Raw genomic sequence first — 26,613 nt, forward strand, 5'->3', positions numbered from 1 at the left:
ACGAAAAGCGCACTTAGGAAGAATCTTAAAATGTCATATATAATATCAAGTACCACACGTACAATACATATGCAATCATTATATGTATTTTATATGCATATACAATCAGTTTCCCACGTCTGGGATGAGTCAGGCCACCCTTCTCCAGATTATTGTGTAAAATATTAGCTGCCTTTTTCCATATGATGCTCCTTTCCACTGAATACTATTCAGTGGAATTGACTGCCTGCAGACACTGTAAACATTTCTGAAAAAAAAAAATATTCACAGTAATATTTCATAGATTTTCAAGTGGCAATAGAATCAAATTCATAAAATTGTTTAAAAATACATTTTCCCTTACTAAATATACACGATCAGCCATAACATTAGGACAGCGTGGGCACCCGAACAAGTCTGCAGCTACGCAGCCCCATACGCAACAAACTGCGATGCACTGTGTGTTCTGACACCTTTCTATCAGAACCAGCATTCACTTTTTCAGCAATTTGAGCTACAGTAGCTCTTCTATTGGATCGGAGAACACAAGCAAGCCTTCGCTCCCCACGTGCATCAATGAGCCTTGGGTCTGACCCTGTCCCCGGTTCACCGGTTTTAAAGTTCAAAATGTTCACTTGCTGTCTAATATATCCCACCCACTGTCGGCGCCATAGTAACGAGATAATCAGTGTTATTCACTTCATCTGTCAGTGGTCTTAATGTTATGGCTAATCAGTGTATAAACCCATCACAAAGGAGATTTAGATTAGACAAGATGAGTTATACCAAGATGTGGATTGTTAAACCCTAAACAGACACGATTCGAAAACATTTTTAATACCGTTATCTCGAGATCATGAGTTATTTATGTCGTCAACTCGAGAAAACAAGCTTTGTTATCTCGAGATCATGAGTTATTTATGTCGTCAACTCGAGAAAACAAGCTTTGTTATCTCGAGATAACAAGAAAATTAACTTGTTATCACAAGGACACAAAAGGTTGTTTTCTTTCATTACTTATAATGTTTGGGTCAAATCATTTCAAGTCAATTCAAATCACACCAGACCTGGTGAAGTTAGTGGACGGATTTTGTGTCTGTATGTAGTTAGAGATGTCTTCAACTCAAATGTATCAGTCATTGTCGAGATAACGGTATTAAAAAAAAAAATGTTTGAATCATGTCTGTTTAGGGCTTTTGTAGTCATGGGAATATTAGTTTCAAATACATTTCTTCAATTTTCTGTCCACTTTGACAGTTCTTCTTGTGTTGAGTTTAAATGTATTTTCAACCATTTTTTGCTGCACAAGAAAATGTGCAAATTGTAATTTTAAAGCCACTGTAAAGATAATTATTACACTGGTTTATCTCTTTCAAGTTTTATATCTTATACAAAGCTGTGAACAAAATGCTACAGCACATCAGCAGCTGCCTTTCATCGGATATAGAGTAAGATAACTGCCGTCAGTAAACTGATGTTTCTGAAGACGAGAAAAATCTAGTGGCTTGTATAGTCCATGGCACAGAATGTGGCTTGGTTCAAGTACTGGAAAAGGCAATAATAGTCCAGTTTATCCCTTCAGTTAATTTCTCCTCAAACGTCCTCAAACCCCAGAAATTCAACGTCCATGTCATCCGTTGACTGAAAAAGTTCCCAGAGTTTCGGCATGGAGTTGTCGGGAATGTCACTTGGCTCTACGCGTTCAATGCGTGTGCCCACTTTCCGTCTTTTGCGTTTATATACTCTGACCCTCCTCTGTATTTTCCGAACCGGTGAGAAGCTTTGTGAAGGAGGGCTCACTTCTTCCCTTTCTGAGAGGTGGTTTCCAGTCATTTTGCCGTCCTGAACAGCCTCATACGCTGAGGAATCCGGTTTCTTATCAGCCTCCTCTTGTTGATTTGTTATAACTTTAAGGCATTTTGAGGAAGCTTCATTCTGTGCGTTCATATCATGGAATTGAGAGGTTGAGCTGTTCATGTCTTGAGTTATTGTTTGGTCCACCTTGTTGACCTGAGTAACGCTGGAGGGAATAGAGGGAAGACATTCACCTCTAGAGGGGGCTGTTTCCATCTTGGGCTGAGGAATTTGACCCTGCTCAGCTTTTTGAGTGCAAGAAATCATAGAATTCTGTCTGCACGGCTGTTTACGTGCAAGAGATTTGTGCTTGGATCTGTCTGAGTGGGTGTAACAGCTCCTCCTCTCCTCCTCCCCCTGAATCAAAGGAGCTGAACCAGTAGCTCCGGTTTTTAAAGTGTGCCTTGAATAAGATCCCTCGTGCCTGTCGACAGTCCGGTGCTGCTCTTCTTTAATAATCTCTGTGGTATCGAGATCTCCCTGGTGTCTTTGCACAGTTTTCCCACATGGTCCAGGAACAGCCAGCACAGAGGAAACACTGCACTTTGGTCTGACAGGAATCAAAGAAAGGATTACGTGAGTAGAGTGGAGTAGAAAGATAAAAGTTCTAGATATGTCAAATACAAATTGAATTTGCATTTACATGCATTTCTTTCTTGTGAGCACATGTTGATGGAAGTTTTAAAGGAATGTGGACCAATTACCTTTTAACGTGGATGAAGTTACAGTGCAGGTTTGAAACCAGTTTGTCCACCACCAGGTATTGCTTACTCTTAGAGAAAGCCTTGTGACGAACACTCTTTAGATGCTGAACAAAAAATAAATAAAAAAAATATCACCCAGTTAAATAATAGATAATAACAGCTGTCCAGTGGAGGCTACTTAGCACACAATTTGCTCAATCTCTATTGCATGAGCAACTAAATACAAAAAAAATATAGATAGAATTCACATACAAGCTTGGTGATTTTTTCATTTTCTTTTAAATTAATAAAAAAAAGAATTTGTTTGACATAGTTTTGAGTGTCAAATTAAAGTGAAACTACTACACACAGGGCCGTATAACATGTATAAATACACAGTAGTGTCAATATCGTTGTACAAAACTATGTATCATCTGGAATTTTTGAAACACCCTAAATGTCACTCTGTTCTAGGTGTTAAAGGCTGAATTACTGTCCAGCTAGCATCAGCAGTTAAAAACTAAAACTTAATACTGTTTGCAAATTTACCAGCTGTTTTATAACACATTAACAAATGACACCAAAATAATGTCAAAGCACATCTATACTTTGATGAACAGGCTCACTACTGAATCACAGTACAACACCTATCGTTAGTTCAGAGTGACCATTGCTTTTAATCTAGGCAACAACTCTTTGTTAAGTCTGACACATTTAATTACGCTGTGACCCAAATGAAAATTGGGGTTAACTCTCCATATAGTCTTTCAAAATAAAAACATATAAAAGGCAGTTCTGTGACTTAGATCTTCATATTGGCTCTACTTTAAAGTAAGCCCTGCAGTATAAGATATATACTTTTATTATTTAAATAGCAGGATCTAAAACATATATGCATTGTGGTGTGTGTAATTTGGCTTATGTGGCATTACCATAACTTATTGTATTACATTCATGTTATTGCATTGACAGTTTTCACTTTTACATGTGATAACTTACCATTGTGACGTTCTCATATTTGATCAAGCAGCACTCGCAGTAGCCACCACGTTTCTTGTCTCTGTTCTTCTTTCGGCCGTGTGCTCTCTCTTCACTGGCTGAGGCTCTGTTCCCAGAGGTTGCAACAAATAAAACAAAACTAAGATGAAAACAGTTTGGATTTATGCATTTTGATAACTTTTCATTCAGTCTCAATGGGTGGCTCCATCAGTACCAACTGTGTGCGGACGAGCACTTTTCAAACCCATAGAACCTTAAATTCTACTCATGATCCCAAAGTTTTAAAAGACACCAAATGTGTCAGACTGATCAACAGACAAATGTGTAGAAAAATATAGGAAACACGTTGTAGTAATTTGTGAAAAATTCATTATTTTTAAACAGTGTGGAAAAATGTAGTTCGTTACTATATTTTCCACAATGTTGAGAGTTTGTCTTTGGCTTCACCACACAGCATAAATTAAGAACAGAGCAACACAATTAGCCGAGAACAGACATCATTAACAGAACATCAATAAACAATAGCACTGTAAAATATATGGACCACATAAAAGTACAAAAGCAGCTGGGTGCAAAAGTTAGATAAACTAACTTTGAAGCTCCTTAAGGGGAATTTTAGATGGGATTTGGTAGTTAAAGTTGTTAAAAATGTTTACATTTTTAAGAAATGTAATTTGTGAAAGTGTGACATACTGTGCTGTTCACATTAACTTAGCTAAAAGCAAAGCAAAGAGGAAACACCATACCTGTGCCCCGGTTGTTTGCGCCCAGGTGGAACCTTGTCCTCGACACAGAAGGGACTACAGGGAGGAGTGGTCTTCAGGTTGAACTCAGGCATGTTTGGCATACTGAGGCAGATCGGACGGTAGTGTCTGAGGAGCGGAAAATAAACATTCCATAGTCAAAAGATGTAAACAACTCAAAGACAGCAGGTGGATGTCGGCTTCTTTTAATCTGCTGTCTCTTACCTGCTTGAATCCTCAACCTTGATGAACGGTTTACTGATCCGCCCCCCTGGAACAAACAAAATCATTGATAGTCAGTTCAAATTTGAGCATGTTTTTACAAAGCAAAAACAATGGACAACATTTCTGCTTAAAACAAATAAAACTGGGCAATAACTATATTACATTTACCTTTGCATTTCTGAAAGCCTTGTTTTGCTGCTGACCCAGCTTTGACCTATAAAGAATGACAGAAAAAGCATTTAAAAACGTTATGATGTTTAACCAATAATCTTTAAGATAACAATCCCAGAATGTGTTTTAATTTTTAATTGGTGCAAAAAAATGCATCTAATATCCCTACATATAGGGGTGAAAATGGGTCAGATTACCGCACTCTGACCCTGGTCATTGGTGTGAAAGAGGTATGAGAATTTAAACCTGTAAACTTACACTTGTTTTCACAGCAGTGGTAGCAGGACACTGGATGCTGACGATCTTTTTTTTCTTCTGAACATAAGCAGTTATATCTGAAGGTGCAATAAAAGAAATAAAACCACAATACGTCATTATTTACATTATACAAATAATGTCGTGGTTATATCAGTTTTTGTTACATTACATCGACCATTATTTACAACATACCATCTATGTAGAGAATTTTCACACCCCACTCCAGAGCATTTGACAGGATTTTGTTCATTTTCACCCTCCCCTAAAAACAAACAAATGTGTATTAGCACGCAAAAGAACAAGGTAGTTAAAGTTCCTCACTAAGCTCATTAGTATTGACTTAACAGACCTGTTCTTTTACCACTCTCTCCACCAAAGACTTCCCTCGACTTGGAACAAACTGCAAGACGAAAATGAAAATCTATGACATTAATAACTCGAGAAAATGATCTAGAAGGGATAGACCTAAAAACATATCTGCACTACGGTTGATTAAACTATGAAAGTGAACTCACTGTGTCTGTTTGGCCCAGTGACTTGCTTTTGATGTTGTCCCCACGGCTGCCAGGCCGGTGCTGGTTTGATCCAGGGTGAGGTGAACTTGGGCCGGAGTCCGGGCTCGGGACAGGAGAGTCCTGCCTGAGGCACTGCACATATCTAGCCTCCCTCTTGTTGGATACCAAATACTTAATTTCCTTACTGAAGAACTTCTCAACTGTCTGCGTGACAAATGAGAGAAAAACAGGATACAGTTATTGGGGCAAGATTTAAGACCTTCATACCAATTTCTTCCAGAGTAACAACTGCAAACACACAAAGATGCTAATAGTGTCTTACAGGGTTGGATATCCAACCTAAATGCATTTTTGGTACAAACCAAAATGCCTCTATTGCACAGGGTATTGAAAACTGTCAAGTACCAAAACCTGGCATTGAATATCTTGAGTCTGATTTGTAATCTCATTTACTGTTTTTTAAAGATATTTTCTGTTGTGTTTTTTTGTTATACCAAAATAATTTATCAAGGCAGAAGTTATTGTACTGTTGCCTATATTTAGCCAACATTTAACATTTTAAAAGTTTGGCTAATTTAGCAAATATTAAAACCAAAACTCAGGTATTGTACTGCCGCTAATATTGAAAAATATTATAATATAGCATAATGAATATATATATATATATATATATAAATAAACAAGCCAAACTTTATATATGGAATTTTAATTCCTGTTTAAGTTCTAACCAATTTGTTGCTGCATTAAAAAAGGTTTAAACTTGAATTGTAATTTCTGTTAATTTTGAAGATTTTTTTTGCCAAGTTGTTGGTGTACGATTTATTATTTTAATGATAATTAACAATTCAGGGAATTTGTATCTCTGTATTTATTTGTTACATTTTTTACAAAGTTAAGAAAGCATTGTATAAGTCAAGCCTGATGTTGCCTTACACATAAAAGAAACGAGGTATCGCTGGTAACACTGGTATTGGATCGGTACTCGGTATCGACTGATACCTAAAGCCCAGGTATTGCTATTGGTATCGGAACTGAAAAAGTCTGATCGGTGCATCCCTTGAGAGGTATATACACAACTAAAATAAGAATAGAAGATTAAAATATATATCAATAAATATATACAAGAGCAACTAAAGACAACATGTAGAATCATCATAGTTCAAAGACTAAATTATGTCAGACTGTAATGCTACCAAACAAAAGAGTCAGTCTACATCAAATACAGAGGAGTAGGGTTGAATATAAATATAACAGTGTGCTGATGACTCTTAACTTCATGGATATGTCAAGCTGACACAGGAGAAATGACAGAGAATTGAACCTTTCTGCCAAAAATCAACATAGGGAAAACATGTTTTTGTCTCACCCCTCCCAAGTCTTTGATGTCACTCTCCAATGTCTCTGCTATTCTGTTTGATGGAAGATCCAGGTAAAATACCTTCCCAGCAAAAGGTTTGAGTTGAGCAGGAGAGGGCAAGCATCTAGTCTTAGCTTGGCTCAGCGTTACCTTGTCACCAGTACTGATGCCCTTCCCTACAAAGGTAATACATAAAGTCACAGAGTGAGAGAGGGAGATCACTGGTAAATCTCAGCTGAAGTGCTTGAATAATTGGTCACTACTGAATTGAGTGATCAATCACAAATGAAACCATTCATTTCAATAACTGAGTGATCATCAATTGAGTCATTCATCAGGTCAAATATCAAACAATACAATGACAGCTTGTTTTAATCATTATCAACTGCGTGGTGTTTTGTGGCTAGTCAAAGTAACATTAAGAAACTGTAAAGACTTGGCATGACTTCATGTCTTTAAAGGGACCGTTTGTAACTTCTTACACGTATAAATCAACCCGGGTCGGTGTCCCATGCGCGCTCGCGTGTGGCTACGCTGTTCAGACTCAGACTCCAACACAAACTACACGGAAGCCGCAGCGAGAAACGTTATCTTCTCCGACCGGGTGCCGGTGTCTCCTCTGTTCCCTCTGGCCACGGTCGGGAGGCTGAGGCAGGAAAAGCCAACACTAGGATCAGCATTGATTCATGGAGAGACCTTCGTCTGGTCAGCTAACATTACTGACAACCAGGTGATATATAGAGTGATATTGTGGTTTTAGCTGACGTGTGTCACCTCACTGTTTTGAGCGATGCTAGTTCATGTCTATTTAGAGCGAGCACAAGCTCGAGCCCAACACTGACTTTCGTTGACTTAACATTCACAGGTGTCGCTGTTAACAAGCATTTCTGATTCTTACAAACAGTCCCTTTAAGAAACTGTAAAGACTTGGCATGACTTCATGTCTTTAAGTGAAGATAGTGTAGTTGGGACTCAAATATTTTCAATAAACGTGACATTAGTTTCATCAGTTTTTAGGTTTTGTGGAGCAGATTTATAATTATTTTATTTTAGTGGTGTTGACTCAAGTCTATGGTCATGTTGGAGGCTTTAGATGGTGATGCTGTTGAACTGTAATGCTTTCTTTCCGATTTCCGTTAAAAGTACAGTATAATTTTTTGTGGTGGTAATAAAGCTGATAGACAAACTTTAGAAATCGTTTTTGGCTAAGTGGTTATGTTCAAATGCTGATAAGAAGCTCCAAATCTCCATCTTAGACTGAGGGACAAATAACAAATAATAGGTTATTGCATATACTGTAAGGTTTGCTGTTGGAAAATCCAACCCAGAAGATAAACAATAAGTGACCATGGATGTGTTGAAAATAATCATGTGAATGTGGTAGCTTCTTCTTCTTCAAAAAAAAGTGCTGTATCAAACATTCAGTAAACTACGGAGCCCCCCTAGGAGAAAATTGTTATTAACTCGTTCCCTCGAGTTAAGTATCTCGTTCCCTCGAGTTAGGTATCTCGTTCCCTCGAGTTAGGTATCCCGTTCCCTCGAGTTAGGTATCCCGTTCCCTCGAGTTAGGTATCCCGTTCCCTCGAGTTAGGTATCCCGTTCCCTCGAGTTAGGTATCCCGTTCCCTCGAGTTAGGTATCCCGTTCCCTCGAGTTAGGTATCCCGTTCCCTCGAGTTAGGTATCCCGTTCCCTCGAGTTACTTCATAGAGCACTTCTTCCAATCATTCCTGACTGTCCACACATTGCTGATGTAAGGAGCCCCCCTACATGGTGTACTTACAGTAAAGTTGGAAAGATATTGACAGATTCAAACTTCCTGGATCAATAACTCATAACCAAAACGTTGTTAAAACACAAACAACGGCTCTTTCTAACCGTAGTAAGGTAGACAACGAGCTAAAACCTCCTTTTAATCAACATATAACACATAACATTGGTCTCTACGTGCAGCTGGCTGAGAGATGAGTGGTCAGGGACCATCTAGAAAATGCAACGCCGAAAAGAGAAAAATATTCAATAACTTCAGTATTATACAATGTAGTGCCATCAAAATTACTTCACACATCAATGATCTCCTCATAGTTGTACTACAATACTTAGTTTTGAAAAATATGCTTTTGCATAATTTTGGTGAATTTTTAATGGGAAAAATATTCATTAACTTCACTTTTATAAAGTGTAGTGCCATCAAAATATCTTAACAAGTTTAATAAGTATAATCAGGAAGACATCATTGATGTGTAAAGTGATTTTGGTGGTACTATACTGCATAATACTGAAGTTATTGAATATCTTTTCCATTAAAAATTCAAAAGAATTATGCAAAATATTATTTTTTCCAAACTAAATGTTGTAGTACAACCAAGAAGAGATCATTGATGTGTGAACTAATTTTGATGTCACTACACTGTACAATACTGAAGTTATTGAATATGTTTCTCTTTTCGGCGTTGCACTTTGTAGACGGTCCCTGACCACTCATCTCTCAGCCAGCTTGTTGCCTAGAGATCAATGTTATGTGTTATGTGTTGATTAAAATGAGGTTGTAGCTCGTTGTCTACCTTACTACGGTTAGAAAGAGTTTGTTTGTGTTTTAACAACGTTTTAGTGATGAGTTATTGATCCAGGAAGTTTGAATCTGTCAATATCTTGAAACAAAAGAAATGTCCTAGGTAGTCTAGGGAGGCTCAGTAGTAAACAAAGTGTCTGAGACAGATAACTAATCTGGATCAAGTTTAAAATGTATGAAAATATAAGTGGAAAAACAACCATTACATTACTCAGTGGTGGTAATAATGGTTAAATTAGCTTAACTCTGCTCCCACGTTGAACTAGAAAACCCAGAAGCGGAGCTTTGATAACAACAACATGTAGTAAACAATAACATCACCTGGCCAGTTGGGTCCTGTGTGTCTCTGGATGCGTTTCGGCTTCATTTTATTCTCTTTCATTGAGACAATAAAGTTGTTAGTGTCCTCCTGTCTTCAGTCAACATGTCCCAGGAAGTCCTTGTTTGTCCCCTGTGTGTAACGTAAACAAAGAAAGAGTTATAGACAAAGTAGATAGACGGTGACGGTAAAACATGGGGTGTGAATATGAGCAGTTAGTCTACCGTTAGTACTAACTGCCGGTAACGGTTAATGCAGTCTCACCGTGTGAACGTTAGTGACCGTTAGTGTCTCGTTTCCCCGGTGACAGTCAGCTTTTGTCGGTTAGCTGCTTTGCTCAACTTACGGTACATTATTTGGTAAACTTACATTAATAAAAACATAAAGCTCGTTTGTTACCATACCGTACACATTGGCAGGAGGTTTTTACAACTGTTTATCCAGCTGTAGTAAACTTTTTAATGTCACTGCTTCACTAATAACGTCTCTTTCTTTCCCGCTTTAAATCCAATGGTGGAGGAAGTCTACGTTGCCATGTTTGACACTTTCCGGTCATGTTACTGCTGTCACGTTTAAAAAGCACCAAGTTCCCCTAAGACTCACAAACATTTTGTAATTAAATTAAGTTCAGATTTTAAAAGCAACAAAAAAACAACTTATCTGTCTTTGATGAACGTAACTGTCGTATTTTCCATACAATCGAGAAAGTGAGAAGTTGTGGGATTTTTTACGGAAACTCTTCAATTCTGGCAACACCAGAAATAAGTAAACGCACCCTTTGTGTTTGAATGTGATGATTCAACACTGCTGTGAAATAAAAATAATACATATATATATATATATCTATATATATATATCCATATATATAGATATATATATATATACATTAATAATACATATGCAGAAATTGTTTCATTTACAAAAACATTTATTCACTACATGTGTAATTATTTTACATCCTTTATTGCATTTAATATAACGTACAATCTGGAAAAAGTCAATATATACACAAGAATGTATATATAGATATATATACATATATATATATGTATATCCATATATTCATATATATGGATATACATATATATACAGAAATTGTTTTATTTATAAAAACATTTATTCACTACATGTGTAATAATTTTAATATATTATTTAATAAAAAATAATAAATGTTTTTATAAATAAAACAATTTCTGTATATATATATATATATATATATATATATTTGTAATTATTTTAATGTATTATTTAATACATGATTTTATTATTTCAATATGTAAACAAGAATATACACAAGAATATATATATATATATATATGTATATCCAGAATTTGTTTCATTTATAAAAACATTTATTCACTACATGTGTAATTATTTTACATCCTTTATTGCATTTAATATAACGTACAATCTGGAAAAAGTCAAAATATACACAAGGATGTATATATATAATTTAAATATATATATACATGTATATATGTGTGTATATATACACACATATATATATATATTAATAATACATATCCAGAAATTGCTTTATTTATAAAAAACATTTATTCACTACATGTGTAATTATTTCACATCCTTTATAACGTGCAATCTGAAAAACTCTAAGAATGTGCTCTGCTGAAATGAACATTGTGTAGGAACTGTCATCATGTAATGTTTGCTCATGTGTTATGTAAACTAACCAGTTACACAAGTTCTAACCTGTTAACATGTTCTAACATGTTAACAGGTTAGAACTTCTAACACCCTGAATACACATGCTTGCTTTCCCATTAGAGCATGTAGGACAGTAGTCGTGCTGTCGAGAAACATTCAAATCTGAGTGATGTGTTTTGTTCATGGAGGACTCTATTGATGCTGAGGCGCTTTAGCAGGTAGGAAGTTATCTAAAGTATCTAGCTAAACTGTATCTTTGTTTTTTAGGAGACAGTATGAGTGGTCAAAGTCCTCCAGCCGGTGATGGCATTACTCCATTCCAGAGGATGGTGGCATCCTGCTCCGGAGCCATCATCACCTCTTTATGTGGTGAGATACACTAATCATCTGTCGTGTAGTCGTTTTAAGAACTAGACTGGTGTTTTACCTGTTTTGACTCATGTAATGCAACATTACTGTTAATAATTTCTCATTACATGTATTTTTTTTTTCCTTTCCTTGCTGGCTGTCACTGTTTCCTACTCAATTTATTACATTATGAACTTTTTCTTTAAGAGGACCTATATTGTGCTTATTTTCCGATGCATACTTGTATTTTTTTGTTTCTACTAGAACATGTTTACATGCTTTAAAGGGAATATTTGTAACTTTCAGAAATACTTGTTAACAGCGACACCTGTGGCCGTTAAGTCAACGAAAGTCAGTGTCGGGCTCGCGCTTGCTCGCTCTAAATATACCTGAACGAGCATCGTTCAAAACAGTGAGGCGACACACGTCAGCTAAAACCACAATATCACTCTATATTTCACCTGCTTGGCAGTAATGTTAGCTGACCAGACGAAGGGCTCTCCCTGAATCAATGCTGATCCTAGTGTTGGCTTTTCCTGCTTCAGCATCAGTGCCGGAGCTCCGCAGCGAGAACCGTTATCGCCTCCCCGACCGGGTGCTTCAGCCTCCCGACTGCGCCCGCAGGGGAGACACCGGCACCCGGTCGGAGACGATAACGGTTCTCGCTGCGGAGCTCCGTCACTTCACAAGACACGGAAAACCTCTGTTGGTCTGGAGGAGCTGCAGCAGTTATTTCTGCACAAACGTCCACTGAACATTCACTAGATATTCTCAGAGCTAAACTAACTCTCCTGCAGTGTGTAGTGAGCGCGCAAGAATGTCTAGAGGTGGAGCGATCGAGCGAGAACGAGCGGTGTGTGAGTGAAGGCAAGCAGGCAGAGGAGGAGAGGCTCCAGCCACACGCAAGCGCATATATGCGAGCGCGCATGTGTCCCGACCCGGTACATTTATACGCTTATAAAGTTACAAACAGTCCCTTTAATGGTCAAAAAAATGCTTTATTTTTCTTATACTGACTGATCTGATTGGTCAGCTGGCCCACTCTGTTGTGACTGGTCAACCAGACCAAACTCTTTGGACTCCGCTGCAGCTCCGCTCTAACTAGCTTTGTTTGAGGGCATGCCATATTAGCCGGTATTAGCAGGTATTATGCAAATGTGTTACTTGGTGACATCACCATGTTACAGAAGAAAATGCCGGACTTCAATCAAGGCGTTTCAGAAGCAGTGTTTCTGCGGGGGAGAGTAACTCCCTTTGGCGTGGACTTTGGGCTTTGTAACTTTCCAGACCTTTTACATGCACAAAAATACTATATAACACACTAAAGGAAAGGGAAAAAGCATAAAAGCATAGTAGGTCCCCTTTAAAAATACTTAGAATCTAAATCTCAGTTTCCACTTTATTAGGTACATCAAGCTAAAATGAATGCAGTTTACAATATTATACTGTTTTACAATATTTTTATTTTAGTGGTATTGAGTCACATTTATGACCATTTTGCAGGCTTTAGATGGTGATGCTGTTAAAGTATACAGTTTCAACAAAAACTGAACATTATAACTTTCATGAAGGTTGGATTTATTGCAGTAATAGACTGCAATAGTTTTATCTATATGTACCTAATAACCTGTCAAACAAGTGTAGGCAATCCTCAGTGAACGTCCTGATCGTTCTGTTGTTGTTGAAAAATCCAACCCAGAAGATAAACAATAAGTGACCATTAATGTGTTGAAAATAATCATGTCAATGTGGTAGCTTCTTTTAAAAAAAAGAAAAAATAGTTGCTGTATCAAACTTTCATTAAACAAGAAGTGACTGATTACTAATATGGATCGAGTTTAAAATGTATGAAAATGTTCACAGTGTGTCAGAATGCAAGAAAACACCCCAAAAATCAGTTTTGCTTCTGAAAATGGTTGATAGTAATGTGAAATACTGCTATATGTGATTTGTTACAAGGGGCTAAAACATACAACTCATGTTGCATGTTACCTCACCTGGCAAACTTTACCAGCAGTCCAAAAACATGTAAAAGCATTGGTGTATTATACAAGTACAGTAGATCTACATTTTTTATATACAGACATCACATTTGGCAACATTTATACAGTGTACCTAATTTTATACATGGAGACCTTATATTACATTTTCTGTTTTTCAGTTACACCTTTGGATGTTGTGAGGGTCAGACTGCAATCACAGAAAAATCCCTTCCCTAAAGGTATAATGAATACGAACAGCGTTGGTTTAGTACTGTGTTTAATTCAGTAAATATTAAATGACCACACATGTTTTTCAGAGAAATGCTTTGCCTACTGCAATGGACTTGAAAATGGCAACTCCAGGGCCTGGTACAAAGCCCCCGGTCACTTCAATGGCACACTGGTAACCATTTCACACACCCATTGCACAATTCACTCTTTACCAAAATCAAATTATAAAGGTTTAGAGTTAGTCAGACAAGTGCACTGACTCTACACTCTGCATCTCTGCAGGATGCCTTCGTCAAGATAGTACGTCATGAAGGAATAAAGGCGTTATGGAGCGGTCTACCTCCAACCCTGTGAGTGGGAAGTCTTCTGTGTCTCTTTTATTCCCTTGTTGCACTTCGTCCTGCCTGCTCTCCTCTCAGAGTCGAGTTATTGAGCAAATGTGGTTGGTCAACAGCCGTTTAGCCTGTAGCTGATGCACTCATTAAAGGTGCTTTTGTTTGAAGTTGTAGCAATTAGCGGCAAACCGCCTTTTCTTGAGGGCTGATTACCAAAGAGTGATTTATTATCTTAATGGAATTTTCTTTAATAAATCACATTGCTCATTAATTTATTTGTGTTGATTTTGTGGTTTACATTTTCCCTGCTTGGCAAAATCTGGATGGAAGCATAATATATTGATATTTGCCATATGTGTTATCTCCAGTGTGATGGCAGTCCCATCTACAGTGATCTACTTCACGTGCTACGACCAGCTGTGTTTGGCGCTTAGGGTCAGGATGGGAGACCGTGCTCAGGAAGCTCCTCCTCTGGCGGCAGCTATCGCTAGAGGTGAGCTTTAACATCAATTACTGTTGACCATCTGCATTCAATTAGTGTTTACAGAATGGAACATATCTATTTAAAGGGTAAGTTTGGTGTTTTTTCAACCTGGACACCTATTTTCCTATTTTTGTGTATCCAACTAATAGGGACAATAATTTCTGTTATTGGTCCAGTATTGAGGGAGAGTGCTGTTGACGGCAGCTGCACACAGGCTGCAATATGGTGCTATTGGGGCGAGCTGACACTGTTATTTACGTCCACTAAAAGTGCTTGTTTCTGCCATTACAGATTGTGGTTGTTATTATAACTGTTAACGTTACATTGATGCTGCTCAATAGCCCTTGCAGCTCATTTTGTTGCTGCCGGTTACAGTGTCATCCCCCAATACTGGACCAATTTCAGAAATTGTTGTCCCTATTAGTCATTTAGACATAAAAACATGGAAAAATAGGGTCCAGGTTGAAAAAGTACCAGTGAAAAAGGCATCTTTTGAGTCATTAGAGTTCCTTCCAGCATGGTTAACTTAATGCAGTATTTTGATAATGCTGGCGGTTTAATTTTTAGATTAATTTTCAGGGGCAGCCACCCATACTTTCTGCCCTACAGCCCTGGGTATCTGTAATTTCATCCTACGCTGGATTTCATTTTGAAAAAAGTAGTCTTGACACATTGTGACCCTGACTCTGTTTTTAATAACGGCCTGTGAGCAGTTATTAAAAAGAGTTATAAAAAGGCACAGTTGATGAGGACAACAATATGACTACAATATGCTTGATAATAATTGATAAAGAGATGCGCTACTCTTTTGAATTAAAGGGACTGTTTGTAACTTCTTACACGTATAAATCGGTCGTATGAGTATAAGTCGGTGTCCCATGCGCGCTCGCGTGTGACCGCTGTTCAGACAAGACTCCAACACAAACTACACGGAGGCACCAAAGTTAGACCGTAGTCTTGGTCTGCGCTCGTTCTCGCTCTTTCACTCCACGCTCACGTGCATGCGCGCACACTACACACTGCAGAAGAGTTGGTTTAGCTCTGAGAATATCTTGTGAATGTACAGTGGATGTTTGTGCAGAAATAACTGCTGCAGCTCCTCCAGACCAACAGAGGTTTCCCGTGTCTTGTGAAGTGACGGGGCTCCGCAGCAAGAAACGTTATCGTCTCTGACCAAAAACACCGGTGTCTCTCCTGTTCCCTCCGGCCGCGGTCGGGGACTGAGGCAGGAAAAGACAACACTAGGATCAGCAGTGATTCATGGAGAGACCTTCGTCTGGTCAGCTAACATTACTGCCAGGCAGGTGAAATATAGAGTGATATTGTGTTTTAGCTGACGTGTGTCGCCTCACTGTTTTGAGCGATGCTCGTTCATGTCTATGTAGAGCGAGCACAAGCGCAAGCCCGAGCAACAGAACGTTGACTTTCGTTAACTTAATGGCCACAGGTGACGCTGTTAACAAGCAATTTCTGATTCTTACAAACGGTCCCGTTAAAGTGCTCCACCAAACTGGAAAAAAGGCCTTCAGTGTCATTGTCACCTGGTGTGTTTTGATCTTTCTTTCTCTGTGTGTCAGTTTGTTCAGTGACAGTGATCACCCCTCTGGAGTTGGTCCGCACGAAGATGCAGTCTCGGAAGATGTCATACAGGGAGCTGACCGACTGCATCCGCTCTGCAGTGCAGATGGAGGGCTGGCTGTCTTTATGGCGAGGTTGGGGGCCCATGATCTACCGAGACGTGCCCTTCTCAGCCATGTACTGGTACAACTACGAGAAGGGCAAGACCTGGCTGTGTGAATGGTATAACACCAGAGAACCCACGTTCACCATTACCTCCATATCTGGATCGGTGTCTGGCATTGTGAGTGCATCTGTTCCACGTCTCCTCAGCATCCAGCTTTTCAACCTGTAAACAGAAAATATCACTACTCATAAGTAAACCTTAATCTAGAAATTAATACACATTTCCATTTCTTTCAGATTGCGTCACTTTTAACGTTACCTTTTGATGTCGTCAAAACGAGAAGACAGGTGGAGCTGGGAGAACTACAAGCAAAGAATTGTAATTATGGCATTATTCTTTATTGTTATATTAATTTGTAAATGCACCTGAAGTTACATTGACCCTGAAGCAGACAGGAGTTACCGCACGGAACCAAAGCAATGTACTGCTGTGGACGGGGCCAGCAGCAAAACGTATTTTAGCCACCTGAAAGAAAGGCCCACCTAAAGAAATCAATATCAGTTTAAGTGTACACTATATTTAGAATATTTTCGTCAGTTTACTTTGCCGTGAGACAGTATATGTTTTTTACGGGGAACTGAAGCTGTTATCTATTCTCTCACCAAAGCATCCAGACGCCATTGAAACAAACTGTGATTTTACCTCACAGAACACAGGAGTTGCTGGTCTACTGCTGTTAGTTTGTGTTATTGTGTGACTTTGGTTAGTTCTGATTCATCGTGTGCCTACTCCTGTCTGCTTCTCCAAACTGGGGGCGCGCCGACTGTCATCTACTGTAGGTAAAACACTAATTATGGACAAGTACCTCATACAACCCCACCTCAAAAGCTACATTATAGATGCTACATCCGTTGTGTTTTAATAAGTCATTTGATGTTGACTGTTGTCTCATCAGTGTCCTACTCCACCTTCAGCGTCATGAGCAGGATTGTGGCGCAGGACGGCTTTGGCGGACTGTTTAAAGGTAGATACTTTTGTGATATTTTGTGAATCATTACAGGTATACCTAACTAACTACATGGCATGACATGTAATCACTCCTCTCATCTGTTGTGTCTCTGCCAGGTTGCCTCCCAAGATTGATCAAAGTGGCCCCGGGCTGCGCCATCATGATCAGCACTTATGAGTTTGGAAAAGCCTTTTTCCGCAAACAAAACCAGGAGAAGATCCTCAGCCCACTGCAAACCAGTAACACCTGATACCTCATTTCTCTCCACGAAACATAACGACTGTTAGACTCATGTTGCCAAATTAAAACACAAGCAGAAATGGAAGTGAAAAAATAATTAACTACTTGACCCATTTCTGCATTACAAGATTTATAGGATTTTTTTATTATTTAATATTCTACTATTTTATGTTCACCACTACAGATCCTGTGCGCACAACTGAAAATAAATAATGTTTTGTCTCGAGTGTTTAGATCACATGCTTTTTGATGCATCTAACAGCCAGCAGATGGCAGCCACAGTTTTGTTAATAATATGTGATTTTCCAGGTCCCCAATGTGCACTGTGCATGAAGTCCTTACATTAGAGATGTAAGACTAATTTCTATTCCTGTGTGTGTCACTCTGAGTCAGTGTATCCTCCCCCAACAATAACAGAGGATCTCAATGTTTTTGCACTTCCGCTCCAATTCCTCTGTAACCTGTGAATATGTGTGTTACAGAGAGACAAACTCTTAAATCGTGCCAGTGTAAAGCCATGAGTGTTTTTTTCAGTTTGGTAAGAGACTGTGGAAGAGGACTGTGACTCAAGTAAACTTTCTGAAAATGTGACGTAATCAATATACATACCTGATTTTCTTTGGGAATTCTTTTCATTCATTGACTTTACACAAGCTTTATCACCACACCTGTTCATTGTTGACAAGAAACTCAAATGTCACTATCAAATTCTCACTGTGCAGTTTATTCAAAATGAAGGATAAAAAAGGCAAACAAATCCAAGTTCCTGGATTGTCTGGCCCTGGTGGCGATCTGTTTTAGTTCCTTATGAAGGAGTGAAGCCCAGGTTGCTGATCTCCGTTGCAGGACTGGCCAAACACTCACTGGACTTCAGGCTGGCCAGAGACTTGTAGCTTGCGACTGACGTCAGGGAGCCACACAGACCTCTCAGAGACTAAGCCCTGCAGACAGCTGCTCCAGACTCTGGAAACTCTTCCTGCACGAGAGCACAGAGGATCAGTAAAGATCACGTATAACTAGTGCTGAAACGATTAGTCAATCACCAGAAAATTAAGCCACAACTATTTTTAGCAAACATGCTGGTCCCAGATTCACAAAATTGATGATTTGCTGTTTTTTTATCATTGTAAATGAAATACTTTTGGGATTTAGACTGAAACAATTTCATCTTAGGTCTGAGAAATCATAAGGGGCCTTCTCATCTATAGCCTACAATTGTTTGAATAATTTAATAATTTTTTCCCCGTTTCACACTTTATTTCCAACAAATTCTTGGCGGTACTGTACACTGTCTTTGTGGTTTAAGAATTCCTAAAATAACCAATAATGATACAGACGATATACAGAGATAAATACATAACAAATAGAGTACATCACCAGCTTGGAATCAGTAAATTTGTTATGAAAGTAAATATTTTGCTGTTTCAAGTGCTCCTCACACATAATACATTGTCAGTACATCTAAATATGCACCACACCAATGATTTCCATCCCGTTACTTGCAACCTTTTTGCTGCGGTAGATCCAGCTAGCCATAATTTTCTCTTGAGTCATGTTTAAATTCAAGTTAGAATCATCATTTACAGTTTCTCTCAGTCGCTTTGGTACATTTCTCAGATCAGAAATTCTCAAAACTACTTATTCAACCTCCACGTCGTTCTTTTGAACAAACACCGAATGGTTTAACACATTCATGCAAATGATTATTTACAATTGTCTGCTGTTCTTACATCATCAATTGCCGTCATGTTGATCAAAATGTCTTGCTGGTTCTCTGAATAGTCTTACCCCCCAAAACATCTAGGCATTAGCTCATTGCATAAGTCATTACATGCAAAATGGTTGAACCAGTTGTCATAATCTGTCAAGCATGTTTTCTGTACGTTTTTATTAGTAAATGTGTCCTTAATTGATGTATTGCTCTCAGATGAATCTCGACTTTGTGTATTTTTTTGTGTTTTCTCTTTTCTGTTTCGCAATGACATCATCTGTCAACAAATTACAGAACAAACAGTAACGGCTGTCCTGTCCAATCTCCTGCAATCAATCTCCCACATACAGCAAAGTGTAACTTTGTACTGTTGAAATTGATATACAGTATGCCATACAGAAAAAGTGCAACCTAGTGCATTTTCAATCGTTGTCATCAAAACCTGAAAATACTTACAGAGTACACTGTTATATTGACAACATGGCTAAGCATTTTGACTAAACAATGAACTTGTCATTTTGATGGCAGTGGTATGTTCACTGACATGAATATTTCCTCTTAAAGGTCCCATATTATAAAAAAGTGAGATTTTTATGTCTTTTATATTATAAAGCACGTTTAAGTTCTATATAAATACTGTGAAAGTATCGAAACGCTCAATCCACAGGGAAATACATACAGCCCGTATTCAGAAACTGTGCGTTTGAAACAAGCCGTCAGGATTTCTGTCCATTTGTGATGTCACAAATATACAATATTTAGACCCTTTACACAGATTTAAACATAAACATTCTAAATGTGTCCCAGTTTTCTAGATATTTCCCGTTGCAGTGTATGTGAATGTCATCAGCTGACAGGAAGTACACATGGACCCAAACTGTTGCCCAGCAACGCAATTCCGTCACAATTCCGTTGAAATGCACTAAAACGGAGCGTTTCAGACAGAGAGTGAATACAGGTATATTCAGACAGACAATATGAGGAAAAATAAAGTTTTTTTTAAACATTACAGTATGTAAACATGTAGTAGAAACACAAAATACAAGTATGAACCTGAAAATGAGCATAATATGGGAACTTTAAATCCAATGGGGTAAGAAGTCTACGTTGCCATGTTTGACACTTTCCGGTGACGTTACTACTATTGTCACGTTTAAAAGTTCCCCAACTTAGACTCACATCAGTTTTGTACCTAAATTAAATTTCAGATTGTAGTTCTTAAAAATAACTTATCTAACTCAGATGAACGTAACTGTCCTCTTTTCCATACAATCGAGAAAGTGAGAAGTTGTGGGGGTTTTTTTTACGGAAACTCTTCAATTCTGGCAACACCGAAAATAAGTAAATGCACCCTTTGTGTTTGAATATGATGATTCAACACTGCTGTGAAATAAAACAAATAATAATAATAATTAATAATACATATCCAGAAATTGTCTCATTTACAAAAAAACACGTATTCAGTATATATATATATATGTGTGTAATTATTTTACATCCTTTATTGCATTTAATATAACGTGAAAAAAAAATCCTCGAATGTGCTCTGCTGAAATGACTACTTGTAGCTGTCATCATGTAATGTTTGCTCTCGTGTTGTGTAAACTAACCAGCGAGCTGAGGTTATAACCTCCTGAATACACGTGCATGCTCTCCCATTAGAGCATGTAGGACAGTAGTCGTGCTGTCGAGAAACATTACAACCTGAGAGTGATGTGTTTGGTTCATGGAGGACTGCTTTGAGACGCTTTAACAGGTAGGAAGTTAGCTAAAGTATCTACAGTAGCTAACTGGTTACTCTCTTCTTCATGTAATGCTACAAACACCTGGGATGATGTTGTAATGACGTTTCTGTGGCTGCTAATTTGCTCATTTTGTCAAAGCAAGTTGTTGTTTACATAATAACTAACTTAGTGTATCTTTGTTTTTTAGGAAGACAGTATGAGTGGTCAAAGTCCTCCAGCCTGTAATGGCATTACTCCACTCCAACAGATGGTGGCATCCTGCTCTGGAGCCATCATCACCTCTTTATTAGGTGAGATACACTAATCATCTGACATGTGTAGTCTTTTCCTTTTAAAGGTCCCATGTTATGCTAATTTTCAGCTTCATACTTGTATTTTGTGTTTCTACTAGAACATGTTTACATGCTGTAATGTTCAAAAAGACATTTTATTTTCCTCATACTGTCTGCCTGAATATACCTGTATTTACCCTCTGTCTGAAACGCTCCGTTTTAGCGCATTTTGATGGAACTGCAACAGAATTGCGTTGCTAGGCAACAGCTTGGGTCCATGTGTACTTCCTGTCAGCTGATGTCATTCACATACACTGCAACCAGGAATAAACCGGGACACATTTAGAGTCTTTACGTTTAAAATTGTGTCAATGGTCTAAATATTGTATATTCGTGACATCACGAATGGGCAGAAATCCTGACAGTTTGTTTCAAATGCAGAGTTTCTGAATATGGGCTTCGTGTATTTCCCTGTGGATTGAGTGTTTCGATACTTTCACAGTATTTATATAGGACTTATGCCTGCTTTATAATAAAAAAACATGAAAATCTCACTTTTTTATAATATGGGACCTTTAAGGAACTAGACAGGTGTTTTACTTGTTTTCTCTCATGTAATGCACCACGCCAATGTCTATTTGTTTTCTTCTCCTTGCACCCTAACACCCCCAAAAGTCTGTTTTGCTTCTGAAAATGGTTGATAATGTGAAATATGTGATTTGTGACAAGGAGCTAAAAACATGCATAAACACTCATGTCATGTTGCATTTTACCTCACTTTACTAACAGTCCAAAAACATGTAAAAGCATTGGTGTATTATACAAGCAAAGAGTAGATCTACATTTTTCATAAAAAGACATCACATTTGGTAACATTTGTACAGTGTACCTAATTTCATACATGGAGGCTCATGTTAAATTTTCCGTTTTTCAGTTACACCTTTGGATGTTGTGAAGATCAGACTGCAAGCGCAGAAAAATCCCTTCCCTAAAGGTATAATAAACATGAACAGCGTTGGTCTAGTATTGTGTTTAAGTCAGTAAATATTAAATGACCACACATGTTTTTCAGGGAAATGCTTTGTCTACTGCAATGGACTTATGGACCATTTATGTGTATGTGAAAACGGCAACTCCAGGGCCTGGTACAAAGCCCCCGGTCACTTCAATGGCACACTGGTAACCATTTCACACACCCATTGCACAATTCACTCTGTACCAAAATCAAATTATAAAGGTTTAGAGTTAGTCAGACAAGTGCACTGACTCTACACTCTGCATCTCTGCAGGATGCCTTCGTCAAGATAGTACGCCATGAAGGAATAAAGGCGTTATGGAGCGGTCTACCTCCAACCCTGTGAGTGGGAAGTCTTCTGTGTCTCTTTCATTCCCTTGTTGCACTTCGTCCTGCCTGCTCTCCTCTCAGAGTCGAGTTATTGAGCAAATGTGGTTGGTCGACAGCCGTTTAGCCTGCAGCTGATGCACTCATTAAAGGTGCTTTTGTTTGAAGTTGTACCAATTAGTGGCAAACCACGTTTTCTTGAGGGCTGATTACCAAAGAGTGATTTATTATCTTAATGGAATTTTCTTTAATAAATCACATTGCTCATTAATTTATTTGTGTTGTTTTTGTGGTTGACATTTTCCCTGCTTGGAATAATCTCAATGGAAGCATAACATATGGATATTTTCTGTATGTGTTTTTTCCAGTGTGATGGCAGTCCCAGCTACAGTGATCTATTTCACGTGCTACGACCAGCTGTGTTCGGCGCTGAGGGTCAGGATGGGAGACCGCGCTCAGGAAGCTCCTCTTCTGGCGGGAGCTATCGCTAGAGGTGAGCTGACTGCTGTCGCATCAAGAGAACAGGACCGACTCCAGCTTTCATGCTTTAACATCAATTACTGTTGACCATCTGCATTCAATTAGTGTTTACAGAATGGAACATATCTATTTAAAGGGTATGTTTGGTGTTTTTCAACCTGAACCCCTATTTTTCCATGCTGTTTTATCTGACTAATAGGGACAACCATTTCTGAAATTGGTCCAGTATTGAGGCAGAGTGCTGTAGACAGCAGCTGCACACAGGCTGCAATATGGTGCTATTGGGGCGAGCTGACACTGTTATTTATGTCCACTAAAAGTGCTTGTTTTTGCCATGACAGGTTCTGATTGTTATTATAAGTGTCAGACATCATATAAATATGTATTTATTTGAGCCAGAATATACAAATATTCAGATTTCACAACGAGACTTCTCCTTGAGAGGGACTTGGACAGAATAACAAACAGACCAGATCAAGCGAAAGGTGAGAAAAATGTTTTATTTCTCTTTAGGGTCCTTTCCATAATGTTGTCAGACACTTATAATAACAATCTGAGTCTGTCAGTGGCAAAAACAAACACTTTTAGTGAACACAACGTTACATTGACGCTGCTCAATTGCCCTTGCAGCTTGTTTTGTTGCTGCCGGTTACAGTGTTATCCTTCAATACTGGACCAATTTCAGAAATTGTTGTTCCCATTATTCACTTAGACACAAAAACATGGAAAAATAGGATCCAGGTTGAAACAAAAACATACTGGGTGAATAGGCATCTTTTGAGTCATTAGAGTTCCTTTCAGCATGGTTAACTTAATGCCGTATTTTAATAATGCTGGTGGTATAAATTTTCACATTAATTTTCGAGGGCAGCCACCCATACTTGCTGCCCTACAACCCTGAGTGTCTGTAATTTCATCCTACGCTGGATTTAATTTTGAAAACGTAGTCTAACACATTGTGACTCTGACTTGGTTTTTAATAACGTCTTGTGAGCAGTTATTAAAAAGAGAGTTTATAAAAAGCACAGTCAACAAGGATGACTACAATTAGCTTGATAATAATTCATAGAGAGATACACTTCTCTTTTCAATTAAAATGCTCAAACAAACTGAAAAAGGGTCTTCAATGTCATTGTCACCTGGTGTTTTTGTCTCTCCAATGGTATGATTTTTGTCTGTTTCAATCCAGCAGCAAGAGAAGATGTGTTTTGAACTTTTCTCTCTCTGTGTGTCAGTGGGTTCAGCGACAGTGATCAGCCCTCTGGAGTTGATCCGCACAAAGATGCAGTCCCAAAAGCAGTCTTACAGGGAGCTGACTGACTGCATCCGCTCTGCAGTGCAGATGGAGGGCTGGCTGTCTCTGTGGCGAGGTTGGGGGCCCACTCTCCTCCGAGACGTGCCCTTCTCAGCCATGTACTGGTACAACTATGAGAAGGGCAGGAGCTGGCTGTGTGAACGGTATAACACCAGAGAACCCACGTTCACCATTACCTTCATATCTGGAGCGGTGTCTGGCACTGTGAGTGCATCTGCTCCATGTCTCCTCTGCATTCAACTTTTCAACCAGTAGAAACTCAATCTTCAAATATCACAATTCATAAGTAAACCTTAATCTAGTAATTAATTCACATTTCCATTTCTTTCAGATTGCGTCCATCGTAACGTTACCTTTTGATGTCGTCAAAACGAGAAGGCAGGTGGAGCTAGGAGAGCTACAAGCAAAGAATTGTAATTATGCCACTATTCTTTCTTGTTATATTAATTAGTAATTTAAATGCCTCTGCAGATTGCAAATGTCATCAAAACATAGGTGGATTCCCAACAAGGGAAAAGAGAGAAAGAAAGGCCCACCTAAAAATCAATATCAGTTTGAAGTGTACGCTATATTTAGAATATTTTCGCCGGTTTACTTTGCAGTGAGACAGCTATACAGTCTATGTTTTCCACTGGGAACTGAAGCCGTTATCTATGCTTTCGCCACAGCAACCAGCCTCCATTGGAAAAACAAAACAAAACAGTGATTTTACCTCGCTGAACGCAAGTCATGTAGAAAGGCAGACCTAATCCAAATTGCTCATCAGTATGGCATTACAGTGACAGCGAGAAGTAGAAAAGATGCTGTAAAACAGGCTGTAGTCACTGGTTTGGGGGAGAAGCAGATCCTCACTGAAGTGAGGGTGAAGATTCTGAGGCTAAATTAGAAAATGTGGAGGAAGAGGATGATGATGATTCTGAAGTGAAGCAAAACACTGACTATGGACGAGTACCTCATACAACCCCACTTCAAAAGACCCGAACTATCCCTTTAAGGGGGAAAAAAGGACAACTGTATGTGAATGGGTTAACTCAGTTCAAATCAACACATTTAGAACAGGGCTGTGGGAGTTTGTCCAGACAGGAAAGGTTGTGCTACATTACGGACGCTACATCTGTTGTGGTTTAATGTGTCATTTGATGTTGACTGTTGTCTCATCAGTGTCATCTCCGGTCTCCACCTTCAGCGTCATGAGCAGGATTGTGGCGCAGGACGGCTTTGGCGGACTGTTTAAAGGTAGATACCTTTTTGAGATTTTGTTAATCATAGTTATACCTAACTAACTACATGGCATGCAATCACTCCTCTCATCTGTTGTGTCTGCCAGGTTTCCTCCCAAGATTGATCAAAGTGGCCCCGGCCTGCGCCATCATGATCACCACTTATGAGTTTGGAAAAGCCTTTTTCCGCAAACACAACCAGGAGAGGATCCTCGGCCCACTGCAGACCAGTAACACCTGATAGTTTTCCAGTCATTTCTCTCCAAATCAAACACAACGACTGCTAGACTCGTGTTGCCAAATTAAAACACAAGCAGAAGTGAAAAAAAATGAACTACTTGACCCACTTCTGCATTACAAGAGTTATATGAAATTATTTGTATTATTTATTATTCTATTATTTTATGTTCACCACTACAGATCCTGTGCGCACAACTGAAAAGAAACAATGTTTTGTCTCATGAGTGTTTAGATCACATGCTTTTTGATGCAAACTAACAGCCAGCAGATGGCAGCCACAATTTTGTTAATTTGTGATTTTTCGGGTCCCCAATGTGCACTGTGACTGAAGTCCTTACATTAGAAATGTAAGATGAATTTCTATTCCTGTGTGTGTCACTCTGAGTCAGTGAATCTTCCCCCGACAATAACAGAGGATCTCCATGTTTTTGCACTTCCACTCCAATTCCTTGTAACCTGTGAATATGTGTGACAAACACAAACATCATGCCAGTGTAAAGCCATGATAAGAGACTGTGGAAGAGGACTGTGATTCATCTAAACTTCTGAAAATGTGACATATTCAATATACATACCTGATTTTCTTTGGGAATTATTTTCATTAATTGACTTTACACAAGCTTTATCACCACACCTG

The 26,613-nt window shown here is 38.6% G+C and overlaps 3 protein-coding genes across 6 annotated transcripts; 2 read left to right on the forward strand and 1 right to left on the reverse strand.

The window, feature by feature from the left end:
* Nucleotides 1-880: 880 nt before the first annotated feature.
* dbf4 (DBF4 zinc finger) lies at nucleotides 881-10,185 on the reverse strand. The gene is made up of 13 exons (XM_037784763.1): nucleotides 9,938-10,185; nucleotides 9,676-9,805; nucleotides 6,794-6,960; nucleotides 5,428-5,631; nucleotides 5,262-5,312; nucleotides 5,105-5,174; nucleotides 4,913-4,989; nucleotides 4,652-4,697; nucleotides 4,484-4,529; nucleotides 4,262-4,387; nucleotides 3,516-3,621; nucleotides 2,538-2,641; nucleotides 881-2,383 (listed from the first exon to the last, which is right to left on the reverse strand). Exons 2-13 carry the CDS (start codon nucleotides 9,734-9,736, stop codon nucleotides 1,573-1,575), a joined length of 1,869 nt encoding a protein of 622 aa, XP_037640691.1. The 5' UTR covers nucleotides 9,737-9,805; nucleotides 9,938-10,185; the 3' UTR covers nucleotides 881-1,572.
* Nucleotides 2,285-17,875, forward strand: LOC119497019 (solute carrier family 25 member 40-like). Of its 3 annotated transcripts, none has more exons than XM_037784767.1 (10): nucleotides 2,285-2,409; nucleotides 11,606-11,707; nucleotides 13,848-13,907; nucleotides 13,986-14,071; nucleotides 14,182-14,249; nucleotides 14,603-14,727; nucleotides 16,296-16,579; nucleotides 16,699-16,780; nucleotides 17,358-17,426; nucleotides 17,528-17,875. In XM_037784767.1, the coding sequence occupies exons 2-10, from the start codon at nucleotides 11,614-11,616 to the stop codon at nucleotides 17,659-17,661; spliced, it is 1,002 nt and encodes a 333-aa protein (XP_037640695.1). In that variant the 5' UTR covers nucleotides 2,285-2,409; nucleotides 11,606-11,613; the 3' UTR covers nucleotides 17,662-17,875. The 3 variants fall into 3 exon arrangements, with proteins under 3 accessions (XP_037640695.1, XP_037640697.1, XP_037640696.1); XM_037784769.1 differs by having other exon boundaries at nucleotides 17,377-17,426; nucleotides 17,528-17,613; XM_037784768.1 differs by lacking the exon at nucleotides 2,285-2,409 and having other exon boundaries at nucleotides 11,435-11,707.
* A 3,050-nt stretch (nucleotides 17,876-20,925) lies between these two features.
* On the forward strand, nucleotides 20,926-26,568 carry LOC119497018 (solute carrier family 25 member 40-like). Of its 2 annotated transcripts, none has more exons than XM_037784766.1 (10): nucleotides 20,926-21,118; nucleotides 21,295-21,397; nucleotides 22,314-22,373; nucleotides 22,452-22,558; nucleotides 22,669-22,736; nucleotides 23,090-23,214; nucleotides 24,437-24,720; nucleotides 24,848-24,906; nucleotides 25,676-25,752; nucleotides 25,844-26,568. In XM_037784766.1, exons 2-10 carry the CDS (start codon nucleotides 21,304-21,306, stop codon nucleotides 25,975-25,977), a joined length of 1,008 nt encoding a protein of 335 aa, XP_037640694.1. In that variant the 5' UTR covers nucleotides 20,926-21,118; nucleotides 21,295-21,303; the 3' UTR covers nucleotides 25,978-26,568. The 2 variants fall into 2 exon arrangements, with proteins under 2 accessions (XP_037640694.1, XP_037640693.1); XM_037784765.1 differs by having other exon boundaries at nucleotides 20,927-21,118; nucleotides 24,848-24,929; nucleotides 25,678-25,752.
* Nucleotides 26,569-26,613: the final 45 nt, after the last annotated feature.

This window comes from Sebastes umbrosus, chromosome 11 (genome assembly GCF_015220745.1).
Source record: "Sebastes umbrosus isolate fSebUmb1 chromosome 11, fSebUmb1.pri, whole genome shotgun sequence".
Taxonomy (NCBI): domain Eukaryota; kingdom Metazoa; phylum Chordata; class Actinopteri; order Perciformes; family Sebastidae; genus Sebastes; species Sebastes umbrosus.

Bases quoted from the DNA above. Each gene is read 5' to 3' on its own strand.
- dbf4 (XM_037784763.1), bottom strand. From the start codon at position 9,736: ATGAAAGAGAATAAAATGAAGCCGAAACGCATCCAGAGACACACAGGA. The intron at 4,530-4,651 runs GTAAATGTAATA...TGTTTGTTCCAG, and splicing joins AGGCTTTCAGAAATGCAAAG to GGGGGCGGATCAGTAAACCG. The intron at 3,622-4,261 runs GTATGGTGTTTC...CTCTGGGAACAG, and splicing joins CGCAAACAACCGGGGCACAG to AGCCTCAGCCAGTGAAGAGA.
- LOC119497019 (XM_037784767.1), top strand. From the start codon at position 11,614: ATGAGTGGTCAAAGTCCTCCAGCCGGTGATGGCATTACTCCATTCCAG. The intron at 14,250-14,602 runs GTGAGTGGGAAG...TGTTATCTCCAG, and splicing joins AGCGGTCTACCTCCAACCCT to TGTGATGGCAGTCCCATCTA. The intron at 16,781-17,357 runs GTAATTATGGCA...TTGTCTCATCAG, and splicing joins AGAACTACAAGCAAAGAATT to TGTCCTACTCCACCTTCAGC.
- LOC119497018 (XM_037784765.1), top strand. From the start codon at position 21,304: ATGAGTGGTCAAAGTCCTCCAGCCTGTAATGGCATTACTCCACTCCAA. The intron at 22,737-23,089 runs GTGAGTGGGAAG...TGTTTTTTCCAG, and splicing joins AGCGGTCTACCTCCAACCCT to TGTGATGGCAGTCCCAGCTA. The intron at 24,930-25,677 runs GTAATTATGCCA...TTGTCTCATCAG, and splicing joins AGAGCTACAAGCAAAGAATT to TGTCATCTCCGGTCTCCACC.